We start from the raw sequence: 13,179 nt of genomic DNA, 5'->3' as shown, positions 1-13,179 counted from the left end.
ACCCCATTCTGCTCCCCATTTTTCCACTTGATCTATCCCTTCCTGTAATTTCTTAACTATATGATCTATGTTGCCTCCCCTCTTCCATAATGCCCCATCATCTGCAAACAGAGATCTTCCCATTCCTGTAGGTATATTATCAAAAATATCATTTATCATTATTGTAAATAGTGTAGGACTTATAACACTCCCCTGCGGTGTACCATTCTCTACAATATAGCTTTCTGATATCTCTGATCCAATTTTAACCTGAATAACTCTTTCCCTTAAAAAATCCATAACCCAGTTAAATAAGTTTCCCTCAATTCCCATTTGATGCATTTTAATCATCAAACCTTCTCTCCACAACATGTCATAGGCTTTTTCTACATCAAAGAACACTGCTGCCACCGTTTCTTTATTTACCTGTGCTTTCCTGATGTCATCTTCTAAACACAATACTGGATCCATTGTGCTCCTACCCCTTCTAAATCCACTTTGATATTTATTCACCAATCCCCTTTTTTCAATATAATACATGAGTCTCTCATTAATCATTCTCTCCATTATTTTACCTATATGTGATGTAAGTGCTATGGGTCTGTAGTTTATTGTCTTACTTGGATCTTTTCCAGGCTTCCTGATTGGGATTATTATCGCCTCCTTCCAACTTCGTGGGACTTTACCCTCTTTCCAGACTTTATTGTATAATGTTAATATTTTCACCAATCCCCCCTCACTTAGATGTTTAATCATAGTATAACATATTTGATCTTTACCTGGTGCACTCCTTCTTGTTTTGGCTATTGCTCTTTTCATTTCTCCAATGGTAAATGGGACATCTAATTCGTTTTCCCTACTATCCTTTCTTTTTACCACCTCCCTGTTTTCATTTCTAGTTTTTTCCCTGCCCTGTCTTCCCTCCTCTGTTAAATTATTTGAGCTGTGCACAACAACAAAAGTCTTAGCCATCAACTCCGCCTTTTCTTTATTGGTTACAGCCACTTTATTACCAGAACTTAGGACTGGATAACTCCAATCCTTTCTATCTCCACCCATTTTTTTCAACATTCCCCAAACTTCTCCTATCTTAGTGGTGCTCCCAATTGATCCACAAAACTTCCTCCAATACGACCTCTTTGCTTGTCTAATTGTTTTTCTTACCATTGCCTGTGCTTGTTTATACTGGATCAGGTGTTGAAAGTTATGGTATCTTTTAACTAATTTAAACGCTTTGTTTCTGTTCTTTATTGCTTGTTTACATTTTTCATCCCACCATGGTACTGCCTTATTCACCTTCCTGCCTGTACTTTTAGGAATAGAGTTGGTTGCTGCTGATATGATCCCCTGCTTTATTTCCCTATCCATCATGTCCACTTCCATATTATCACTAATCTGAGACAGATTTTCCTCCCCTTCCTTCATGAATTCTTCCCAATTAGCCTTATCTACTAACCATCTACCCCCTACTCTCTCCGTGACCTGTACTGTTGTTATATTTATTCTATTAAATATAGGATAATGGTCACTTCCTATAGTCCCTTTTTTGTATACATTCCATTCACATATTGGAGCTAATGCATTGGTCACTATTGTCAGATCTAAAACCGACTCCTTCCCAGTATTTACATCTATCCTCGTCCCTCTCCCATCATTCACACAAACCAGATTCTTCCCATCCAACAATTCCTCCACTATCTCCCCATTGCGGTCATTCTTCTCACTCCCCCATAGTGTATTATGAGCATTAAAATCTCCACACCACACTGTGTTCCCGTTGCTTTTACCTTCCATTTCTTCCAATTTTACAATGCGGACACTGAAACTATGTTCATCTCATCATTTATTATTAGCAGGCCAAGAGTGAATGTGTAAGTTCTACAGCTCAGACGGGAGAGTGCAGATCAGTAACTAAGCTGTAGTTTCCATGATGTTGTCATTTTATTTTATTCACTGCATGGAATGTAAATTTAAACATTTGTTGCCAGGTTCAACTGCACGCACATGACCCCATCTCATTCACTGGACCAGAGGTGATATTTTTAAGTGACAACAGACATCTACAATCACAATTTAGATTTCATTTCACAACAGTCGCTGCTACTTTCAGGGTAGTCCTGAGCAAATATGAAGTTAAAAACTTTATTAACACTCCTGTAAAAGAGTGAATAATGGTTTGACTGAATTATAGGTTACAGGATCCATATGCTGAACGATACACCAACTTATTTTATCTTATTTTATTTTATTTTATCTTAACTTATTTTAATTAATTTTATCTTATCTTCTCTTATTTTTTAATTTTTTTTTTCATCCATTTATTTAATGGGACCATGTACAGTATTAAACATAAACCTATTACATTACATCTGATGTACTGCACCAGATCATGGTGGTCATTTATCTTACCTTAACTGATTTGATTTGATTTGATTTGATTTGATCTTATTTCATAGTTAGTTTTAGTTGTAAGTTACAGTTAGTTATAGGTTTAAGTAGGTTAATGACGTTTTATGTTAATCTATTGCAATATGGTCGCTATGGTAACCCCCCCCCCCCCAAACACACACACACACACACCACACACACACACCCACACACCCCCACACCCCTTCCCCCGCTACGTCACTACCGGTAGGACTCCGGCCGCCAGGCAGCAGTGTGCATCAGTCGATGAATGAAGAACAGCTCTCTTCATCTCTTTATCCATTCATTGAACTTGTGGACGACCTTTGGCAGCGTGTGTGGAGCAGTACATGTCAGCTCACTCTTCACTCTGCCAGGTGAGCACACACATCGTGTAGCTCAGTCAGCTAATGTTAGCCAGCTGGCTGTTTAGCCCGCGTGTTTACATTGTTGCTAGTCAGTGTTAGCCGTCTCATGCTAAAAATATCAACATGAGGACTCTTACTGTTTGTTAGCATTAGGTGACGTTTGACTGTGCTGTCTGTAATTAGACCGCCAAAGAACACCTGCTTAACAATAGTGACGTCATGTTTTCCTCTGTCTTTCATCATTAGCTACTTTGAATGTTTGAGCTGCAGACAGTCACAGGCTGACATCTGTTCTCTCTCTGCAAGGTGTATGTGTACATGTGTTCTGTTCTGTAGCTGGACATATTAGCTTCAAAGTGTGTGCACTTGTGCATACCTAACTCCAGCTGCAGCTGTGTGTGTGTGTGTGTGTGTGTGTGTGTGTGTGTGTGTGTGTAGACTTGTGTGTGCCATGTCAGTATCAGTGATCATAAAGTGGGGAGGTCATGAGTACTCCATCAGTTCTCTGTCTGAGGAGGACACAGTGATGGACCTGAAACAGTCCATTAAGACTCTGACCGGGGTGCTGCCAGAGAGACAGAAACTACTAGGACTCAAGGTCAAAGGTGAGAGGGCATCGCTGATCAGTGTGTTCTACCTGAGAGAGTTGTGTAAATAATGCAACATGATATCCAAACCAAGATATCAGGACTTTATTTATTGTGCTGTTAACAATTAGTTTGAAACTTCTCAGTGAAACAAACTTCTAATCGTATAAATCTACCCCTGCATGTTTCCTGGCTTTGGTCATGTTAATCCACCTTTATAATGAATCCATCTCTCAGCCTGTTACCTGTTTGCATCTCATATTTTCTTTTCAATCTCCATCTCCTCCCATCCCTTCTTTTTTGTCCTTCCTTCCTTCAGGTAAACCTGCAGAGGATGAGGTAAAGCTGGGATCTTTGAAGCTGAAGCCTAACACTAAGATCATGATGATGGGTACCAGAGAGGAGAGCCTGGTAGGTGGCTATGAGCAGTTAACAGACTCTATTTAAATCTGGATGATTTGGATGACTGAAGTACTTGTTCCTCTCATACTAGACCTAAGCCTGAGTGACTGGCAAACGTGCTCGCTATGGCAGGAGCTTTGTACCCTCTGCTATAGCAGCCCTAAACAAAGCACCCCGGTAACCACTGTAGGGGGGGTATGCACAGGACAGGGAGGGTTATATGTGTTTAATGTGATAAATGTGTATATATTCTTGTTGCTATGTCATGGTGTCTCAATGTATCTTGTATTTATGTATGTGTATGTATCTATCTATCTAATTTGAATTTGTAGACAAACATGATAAGCATCTTTCCTCTCCTGTTGTTTAAGACTTTGGGTCACTACCTCCCATCATGCTCATTAAGTTGACTACAGTGTTGTCATTTTTCTGGGCTCACATGTTGCCCAAATAATCGTATTTACTGTGCACATGTTTTGTTTCGTGAAGGAAGAAGTTTTAGCCCCTCCCCCAGAGAATGATGACGTGGTCAATGATTTTGACATCGAGGAGGAAGTCATCGAAGTGGAGAACAGGTTAGATCTTGTTTTGTGTCTGTGGCTGTATAGAAGCAAGATGAAATTCATGAGAGGCTGTGTGGAAATACATATATCGTTGGTCTGTGTCTGCAGAGAGGAGAACCTGGCTAAAATAGCCCGCAGAGTTAAAGATTACAAGGTGGAGGAGCTAAACCCCCCCAGAGAAGGAAAGAGGCTTCTAGTATTGGATGTGGACTACACACTGTTTGGTGAATTACAGTGACACCAACATTTGTCTCTAAGTAATATGACTGAAAGACTATTAGTTCCTTGTCTAATCCAGATCTATGTGTGTTTAGATCACAAGTCATGTGCAGAAACGGGTCAGGAGCTGATGAGACCATATCTTCACGAGTTTCTGACATCAGCCTACGAGGACTATGACATTGTCATCTGGTGTATGTATCTTCTCTTCTCTTCTCTTCTCTTCTCTTCTCTTCTCTTCTCTTCTCTTCTCTTCTCTTCTCTTCTCTTCTCTTCTCCTCGTCAGCATGCAGTATTGTTTGTAATTGGATAGTGTGTCTTAACTACTAGACCACTAGATGGCCTCAGTCCAAAAGTTTTTTTCTGTATCCAGGGGCTGTGCAGTGGTTAGCACTGTCATCTCACAGGATTGGGTTCAAACTTGCTAGTGGCCTGGGGAAGATGAATGAATAAAGTCCATGTCTTAGGGCCGTTTGTTTTTCTTGATATCCTCTCTGTCCCCTGTTGCTTTTGTTCTGTAGTCACCCAGGTCATCTTTCTTTGAGAAAAGTTCAATCGGGGGCAACTGGACTTGTAACTGGCAACTGGTTGTAGATCTATGAGTACTGAGGTGAATGAACCACAGTGGTTGGAATCACATGAGGTCTTGAGAGCTGAAGAGTAGATATTAGTCTTTGTGTGTGAGTTTCCTGTACACCCCAATGTGGAGGCCTCTGTCTTCATTAATGTGTATGTCACAGTCAAAGAAAGGCAAGCTGCTGTTTACAACGTCCTGTCATGTGATGTGCTCTGTGAATGCTTTGATTTGCTGGCTCTTAATGTGTCGTCCACATATCTGAACCAGTGGCAGGATGTTGTTCTCGAAGCTCTGCTTTCTACATCTTCCATGTAGAGGTTGGCCACACCGGATAACACTGGTGTACCTGTGGCACAACCATGCTTTTGTCTGTAGAATCATCCATTGTGCTGGAAATGTGACTATAATATCCCTCTCTCTATGGACAGGTCGTCCTGTTGCCCCAGATTTATTTCTTCTCAAAGAACCTGTGTTCTATACATCTTACGCATGTGCTTTGTCTCCTCAGCTGCTACAAGTATGAAGTGGATTGATGCCAAAATGAAAGTAAGCATTCCACTTTGTGTCACTGGATTGTTACCATTAGTGGGGGTTCAGACAGGATCAGACGGAGGTTCCATGATTGATTGAAACCTCCGCTTTTCTTGCCAAAAGGTGGCAGTGTTAATCAGTTAAACTGGATGAATAGGAACACTCTTACGAGTGTGTGTGTGTCTGTCTGTCTGTGTGTCTGTGTGTCTGTCTGTAGGAGCTGGGAGTGACAGACAACCCAAACTACAAGATTACATTCATGTTGGACAGTGCAGCGATGATCACAGTACACACCCCTAAGAGAGGCGTTGTGGAGGTTGGTACACACAGCTCATCAGAAATGTAAATCTTGGCCTGTGTTGCACTGAAGAAATACATCTTTAGATTTGGTTGGATTAGCATCTACAGTGATGAAAACTAACTGTAACCACAGTAGAAGTATGTATACAGCACCATATCTGGCAAACATGGCATCTAACTGTGTGAGTGGTGAGGACTGCTTTGCACTTGCGTTCCCTGTTTGTTTACATTCTAGCGAGCCCTCCTCAGCTGAAGGCACGACTTAGTGTGGAGTGAAACTGGAGTGCTAGTGGTGAGGGATCACATTGAGGAAGGGCCACACATGGAAACAACATGTTTCCTCATGAAGCTTTGGGTGAGGTTTGCGTCATTGTGAAGAGGTGATAGCACTGATAGTTTGTTTGATGACATGCACATATCCAGGTGAAGCCCCTGGGTGTGATATGGGGAAAGTATGCAGAATTTTACAACAGGAAGAACACCATAATGTTTGACGACATTGGACGGAACTTCCTCATGAATCCGCAGAATGGACTAAAGGTACAGTCGGCATAGTCAGCATTGTTGTAACTCTCACCATTGTCAGCACTATGCACTTTTTGCTGAAACGTACTTTCTGTGTGTGTGTTTTTGTGTGTGTTAGATTCGACCGTTCATGAAGGCCCATCTTAACAGGGAGAAGGACAGGGAGCTGTATAAACTGGCTCAGTATCTCAAAGAAATTGCCAAGCTTGATGACTTCAGTGGTCTGAACCACAAACACTGGGAGAGGTAGACACACATAGGCTTGTATGTACAGTGATGGACAGAATTATTAGAACACTCAGCATACTTAAGATACTTCAGTTGTCTTTGTAGAATTGGTCATTAAAATACCCGTAAAATGAATTAAATATCAATATTATATTAATATTATATCAATATATAAGAAGATTGAGGTCATTTTCCTTAAAAAAAAAACAACAACAAAAAAACAAGCTAGGCCTGTGTCTTGAGATGCGGTCCAAGCACTGTAAAGTACACTTAAGACTGCCATGATGACACCAATTCAGCAAAAGAGCAAAGAAAGCATTTCTGAAACGGAGTGAACACCTGAAAGTAAGGGGTGTATGTTGGATGAAGGGAGAGGGAGAGATAAACATGAATATCCAAATGAAATCCAAATAAATTCACCAAAATATGTCTAAAAATGAACTGTCTGTTTCTGTCTGTCTGTTTCTGTCTGTCTGTTTCTGTCTGTGTGTCTGTCTGTGTGTGTGTCTGTCTGTCTGTCTGTCTGTCTGTGTGTGTAGGTACCTATCTAAGAGGCAGCACCACTGAGCAGGGACTCCATCCTTGGCAAAGACTTGGCTGGACGCTGCCATCCCATCATCCAGTTCTCACACACATTCACACATACATGACTACCACACAGCCCTCATTTCAAACCTTATGACAGACCTAACCCTCCAGCTACCAGCACTCAAAAGCTCAGGACTGAGATGGGATTCCCAAATTCTATACTTGCATGTTCTCTGTCTCTCCTGAATCTTGCACATTCAAAAAAATATCATTTGCCTTTTTTACAGTAATAATGGCAATCAGTCGGCATGATAATTGCCAACTGTGTGGATTCAAAACTACTTATAGGTTTGTGATCCACAAACGTCTCTCAGTCTCATACATGTTTTCTGAAACAGCCACAGTTCAATGTTACCTGAAAATATCTGAATTCCTTCAAACCTTCCAGATGGATGTGGTGTACAGCATGAATGTGAAAACATACACATACACATACACACACACACACACACACACACACACACACACACACACACACACACACACACATACATACATACATACATACATACATACATACATACATACATACATACATACATACACACACACACACACACACACATCTTTAAGAAAGAAGGTTTGAAAAGAATGCAATTTGAAATAATTAGTAAATTATATGTTTAGGAAATGGGGATATATCCACAGTTTACTGCAACGACATCCAGCGAGTCTATGGCACAATGTGTTAAGAGTAATGGTCCTTGAGTATCAAACTGACACGTGACCCTCACAATTTGATAATAATATGCAATAATTCCCAAAGCTACTGACATTAAAAGCTGCTGAGCTCGAGACTGGTTGTATGTGCACGTTTTGATGGAGAACTTGTTACTTGTATGCAGGAGTCACTGGACACAGACCTGTAGGTTGGAGGATGTTGTATGTATACTGTATACATGCATAGTACTGTAGGTACATAGATGGTCAGGTTTCCATGGGTGAATGGGTGGATATGCATATTAGTTCTATTTTTTGTGACGTTGCTTTTTGATGCAGAATTCATTAGGTTGAGTTTAGTTTGAGTTTTTTATTGAACGGTTTTGGTAAATTAAAATGTTAGTGAATAACGGAGGATGAGGGAAGATGATGACGATGATGGGAAGGCAAGAAAGTGACAGCACAAAATGTGCATTTTACCGTTTCACTAAAATGAATGTTTCCACACTTATTGTCAACTTACATTTGAAGTTGTGGATGAAGAAGGGGAAGTGTCAGGGGGAAGAGGAAGCTCTCGTCAGGTTTACAGCTCTATCGGACTATGACTCCTTTTCAGTTCTTGAATTGAATGAATTCTTAAGATCTGCCTTCATCACATTCCTGACATCCTGGCTGTAAATATGACAATAAACCCTTTTTGTACCTAATTTGTTTATTTATTGTTTTCTTCATTGTTCCTTAAATCATTTTAAATGAGTATATGTCTATCTATCTATCTATCTATCTATCTATCTATCTATCTATCTATCTATCTATCTATCTATCTATCTATCTATCTATCTATCTATCTATCTATCTGTCTATCTGTCTGTCTGTCTACATTTACAGTAGTAAAATATTTCATAACTAATGACCAAAATGACAAAGATAAATGTTCAATCAATTTATTACAAATTGTTAAAAAATATATTTTGGCAACAATTCTGCAAGACTACTTATAAATAGGAGTTAAAATAGAATCAGGAATTGATCTCAATCTTATTACAAAGGACTGATTTAACAATATACTTAGACAAATGAGGGATCAATAAATACTGTACAGGTATACATTAAATCCATTTTTTTTCGTGTTGTTCCTTCCTTTGTGGTTGTAGTCCAGCGGGAGAAGTTAGCATTCCACCTGCTGTTTGGTCACTCTGGAGACAGATCAGTATAGATCACATCAGTGTTGGTGGCATGACAAACCCAGTCAAAACAGGTCTTACTCCCAGAGGTCCCAGTAATATACTTACATGCAGTGGCTCCAGGGGCTAAACGGCCCACTAGTGTGCTTGTCTTGAGCTCGCACACAGAAAACGTACTTCCTGGCTTTGACATTGACTACAAAGGTTTTTTCCTCAATGGTGTCCTGGTGTACAAGAGAGAAGGCGACATATTAAAGACGGAGTAATATAGTTAAACCAGAAATTAGCAAATGCAAAAGCTGTGTAATGTCGATTACCATCACTATGTGCTGTTCACTATGACAGGAATGTCCACTGTGCACCACCTTGACCTGATACTGCAGGCCAAAGAAGGTGCAGGGCTTCTCCCAGGAGTCAGGGTAGTCCCAACTGAATGCCTTCCCATCACTGCTATGCAGATTAGGGAGTTTTGCAGGCCTCACTAAAAAGTGTGAGGAGGGAGAAGGATAAGGTGAAGAAGGAAGGGGCAGGATCACAGCCATTACCAAAAGACAAGATGGATGGGAATCCATGGATAGGATAAAAAACTCAAGAAAAAGCCATGAAACATTTTGCCAACACTTGACAGACATCAAAACACAACCACTTACCAATCTCTCTCAGGTAGAAAGCTTTTGTGTAGGCCTCCAGGCGAGCGTTGCTGTGTATGTAAATAGTGAGGAAGATGCGGTGTTGTTCTTCTTTGTATGGACAGCTGGCATCGTGGCAGTGAACCCCTGATGCATTAGCATTCAGCTCACAGGAAATCTTTTCCAAATGACTAGAGTGAAGACAAAACTGGTTGGTACAATACTAGGATAACAGGATACAAGATCTACTTTACATGACTAGGTTGTGTGTCCTTACCGCTCTGCTTTCACCAGGAGCACAGCAGCATTAGATCTGGAGCTTGTTTTTGTCCAGGCACAGTGGAAGGAGCCTTTATAGTTTGGTGCTGCACAGTGAATGTGACCTGGAGGAGCAGAAACGCTGTTAGCACTCCACCTGCCTGTGCTTCATGTTCCTTATGTCCTTTATATCGTCATCCTTTGTGTTTCATAGCACTTTCTTTTGAAGGTTCCAGCATTTAAACATTGATAAATTATTGCAAGATTAATTTTAGGACATATATAGGTCATATAATTACTGTGAACAAGATTGCCAGCTTCATACCAGCCTGTTCACTATATTTAACATTTTGTTCCATCAATTGGGCACATAAAACATTGCCTTGTGGCACAAAACCAGAGAAAGGATGTTTGTTTTTTTCAGTACAAACTGTGCTGAAGCTTTTAAAACTTTCACGGGTTCTTACAATTTATGAAAGGTGGCAAAAGACTGATGAGAAAAACCTTTTGAAACATGTTTCATTTCTTCTTTCAGGGATTAGAAACAACACGTTTGTGATGACTACGAACAAACCACACCAAGTTTGTTTATGCTACAGCTATACACTAAAGTGTAACCATGAATTTAACGCTGTGCTGTCTTACTCTATTTGATTTCTTTCCATTTTAATATTCTCTTTTCCCCTCTTTCTTCTCATCATGACTCTACAAGTGATCCTCCTTTTACCAAAGCCCTGTCATTCATCTGTTGAACGTTTTTCTTCTTTGGGGCCACAGCTCTCTGCCTCTTCATCGTTCTTATCTCAGCTGTCCTGTCACATCTATCCTCTGTCTCCTCCAGTGAAATAACTCTTGTCAGGTCCAAAAACAGAAGTGTGTGCCTTCTTTGTTCTTCCCCTGCCTCCTCACTCCCTCTGTCTTTTTTTTCTTATCTTACCTTCTTCAGGGGATTTTTCTTCCAGTATGACAGTCCTGTTGTCTGGCTCTAGTTGAATCAGGATCACAGTATGGTTGAGGTATTCCCCCTCTGGGCCAAGGTGACAGGTGTAGTTTCCTCCATCCATCTCCTCCACTAGGACTTTGACCTGGTTCCCCTGCAGTGCTGGCTGCACCTCACCTGGGACAAGAACATGAGTCAATGTAACAATCATGTCATTGCTTCAAAATGACAAAAACAATCCACCTGACTAAAGAAGTTTTGTTTTTTTAGGATTCATTAGTATAATATTGTATTCTGTATTCAGTATCATATAACACTGTAAAGTTACCGTGTTATATGATACCAAGCATAATGGCACAGGTACTATCAGTAGTAATAGTATTAGTAACAATTGTATTACCGTTTTTCTTCCAAAACACAGGCTGGTTTTCATAAGCTTCTCCACAGGTCAGAGGGACATACATCATGCTGCCTTCACCATCAGACACCCTCAGGACCAGAACTAGTCATAGACAAGACACACACACACACACACACACACACACACACAGACTGGTTTGAGTCAACATTTTCTGTATGTGAGGTGAAGAGACAAATGAAAAGAAAGAGGGATGTTCAGTCGAGAAAGGAAAGGAGGAGTCACCAACCATTATTCATTAGAGTGTCTATGCTTTCCTGGCTGCTGTCAGAACAACACAGTCCAGTGTACAGGACTACAAGGAACAATGTGCGCATCTAGAAAGAAAGGACAATAAATTAGTATAGTACAAGCACTGTAACTATTTTTTCTATTGGTTTTAATGTCCTATAAAGGTTAGGGTACTCTTTAAAATGCATAAATCTAATTATTCAAGTCAGAATCTGACAAGTAACAGGTTATTACAATCCTTAAATAAACAGGATAAAAGGTACAATATTAACAAGTATAAAGATTCCCAAAACTGAAATACTTCAGTATAAAGTTTTATTTCTATCCTTATTAGGGTGCTGAAGAAGTAAAAATAGCCAGTACAGTGGTCCCTCGTTTATCGCGGGGGATACGTTCTAAAAATAGCCCGCAATAAACGAAATCCGCGAAGTAAGTTTTACAATTATTATACATGTTTTAAGGCCGTAAAACCCCTAACCACACACTTTTATACAGCTTTTTACACGCATTTTGTACAGTACTTCCTTAATTAGGACGCAGTGCGGTTCTCCCTTAGCCAATTTAGGACGCAGAACACAATGCGCGCTCATACTGTACAGTACACTGTAAAAAAAAGCATGCAAAATTACACTGATAAAAATCGCGAAACAGCGAGTCCGCGAAAAGTGAACCGCGATATAGCGAGGGACGACTGTATAAAAAAAACCAAACACACAAAACAGCAGAAAGATGTTTCTATCTGCATTCCTCTCCACTGAAACACTTTAGGACCCCTCAGATTTATCTTACAACCTGAGACTGACTGACTAACAGGTGTTAATCATCAGACTGAATATGTGCGGAATGAAGGGCTGGAGGAAAAAAGCAGAGAACAGAAAATAAACAAGTATAGTTGATTTTACCTTGTCGACGGAATTCGATCCAAAAATATCACAACTCAGGACTGACCTAACAGAGGTGAGATGTCTGTGCTGATTGACTGTTCAACTTGTCTGCATGAACTCAGCATGCTGCTGCTGTATTTATCTACGCCAGAAGCAGAAGGTTAGAAAAACCCCAGTACACAAGAGGAACTGTGGTGTGTATATGTGTATGTGTGAGTGTGTGTGTGAGCTAAGGTATTGGTATGCATGTGTATTGGTATTACCTGAGACTATGGTGATGTAAGATCAGGATCTATTCCATCAGGTGGAACCACCAAAGTTTGAATTAAGTTTCATTATAAAGCAAAGGAACAGATCCGCATGTAGTTTCACACGTGACTCTTCTTTTGTCCAGCTTGATTTACGCATTCACGAGAGGATGAGAACAAAAGTACAATTCATGCTACACTATATTCCATTGTGAAATTGTGTGCCACGCTAACCATTGTGGAGGAAGTCAGAACAATGCAGATAGAAACCTCTGGGAAAGGGAACTGGAAAAGCTTAAGTGTTTGCACATGACAGTGTGTGTGTGATGTTGTGTGGTGTTGTATAACTGAAAACAGGTACTTTGGAAAATGGTCATGAGAATTCTAACGAACAGGAACAAGGGGAAAAAGTGATGACACCTCCAATGAAGTGGGAAAGAAAATAATTTCACCG

At 40.3% G+C, this 13,179-nt stretch overlaps 2 protein-coding genes across 5 annotated transcripts; one reads left to right on the top strand and one right to left on the bottom strand.

The window, feature by feature from the left end:
* The first annotated feature begins 2,579 nt into the window (after positions 1 to 2,579).
* ublcp1 (ubiquitin-like domain containing CTD phosphatase 1) lies at positions 2,580 to 8,640 on the top strand. 4 transcript variants are annotated; one of them, XM_010754547.3, is made up of 11 exons: positions 2,607 to 2,762; positions 3,192 to 3,358; positions 3,660 to 3,751; positions 4,232 to 4,317; positions 4,414 to 4,529; positions 4,620 to 4,718; positions 5,610 to 5,647; positions 5,850 to 5,948; positions 6,356 to 6,472; positions 6,576 to 6,703; positions 7,225 to 8,640. In XM_010754547.3, exons 1-11 carry the CDS (start codon positions 2,653 to 2,655, stop codon positions 7,250 to 7,252), a joined length of 1,080 nt encoding a protein of 359 aa, XP_010752849.2. In that variant the 5' UTR covers positions 2,607 to 2,652; the 3' UTR covers positions 7,253 to 8,640. The 4 variants fall into 4 exon arrangements, with proteins under 4 accessions (XP_027129655.1, XP_010752849.2, XP_019108658.1 ...); XM_027273854.1 differs by lacking the exon at positions 3,192 to 3,358 and having other exon boundaries at positions 2,580 to 2,762; XM_019253113.2 differs by lacking the exon at positions 2,607 to 2,762 and having other exon boundaries at positions 3,174 to 3,358.
* A 223-nt stretch (positions 8,641 to 8,863) lies between these two features.
* il12bb (interleukin 12B, b) lies at positions 8,864 to 12,636 on the bottom strand. Its single transcript, XM_010754546.3, has 9 exons — positions 12,496 to 12,636; positions 11,592 to 11,679; positions 11,345 to 11,446; positions 10,942 to 11,121; positions 10,024 to 10,129; positions 9,768 to 9,937; positions 9,435 to 9,598; positions 9,226 to 9,341; positions 8,864 to 9,129 (listed from the first exon to the last, which is right to left on the bottom strand). The coding sequence occupies exons 2-9, from the start codon at positions 11,677 to 11,679 to the stop codon at positions 9,102 to 9,104; spliced, it is 954 nt and encodes a 317-aa protein (XP_010752848.2). The 5' UTR covers positions 12,496 to 12,636; the 3' UTR covers positions 8,864 to 9,101.
* Between the last annotated feature and the right edge of the window lie 543 nt (positions 12,637 to 13,179).

This window comes from Larimichthys crocea, chromosome XXII, assembly GCF_000972845.2.
Source record: "Larimichthys crocea isolate SSNF chromosome XXII, L_crocea_2.0, whole genome shotgun sequence".
NCBI classification, from domain to species: domain Eukaryota; kingdom Metazoa; phylum Chordata; class Actinopteri; family Sciaenidae; genus Larimichthys; species Larimichthys crocea.
The sequence above is the reverse complement of the archived record's forward strand: the minus strand, read 5'-3'. Positions and strand labels throughout refer to the sequence as shown.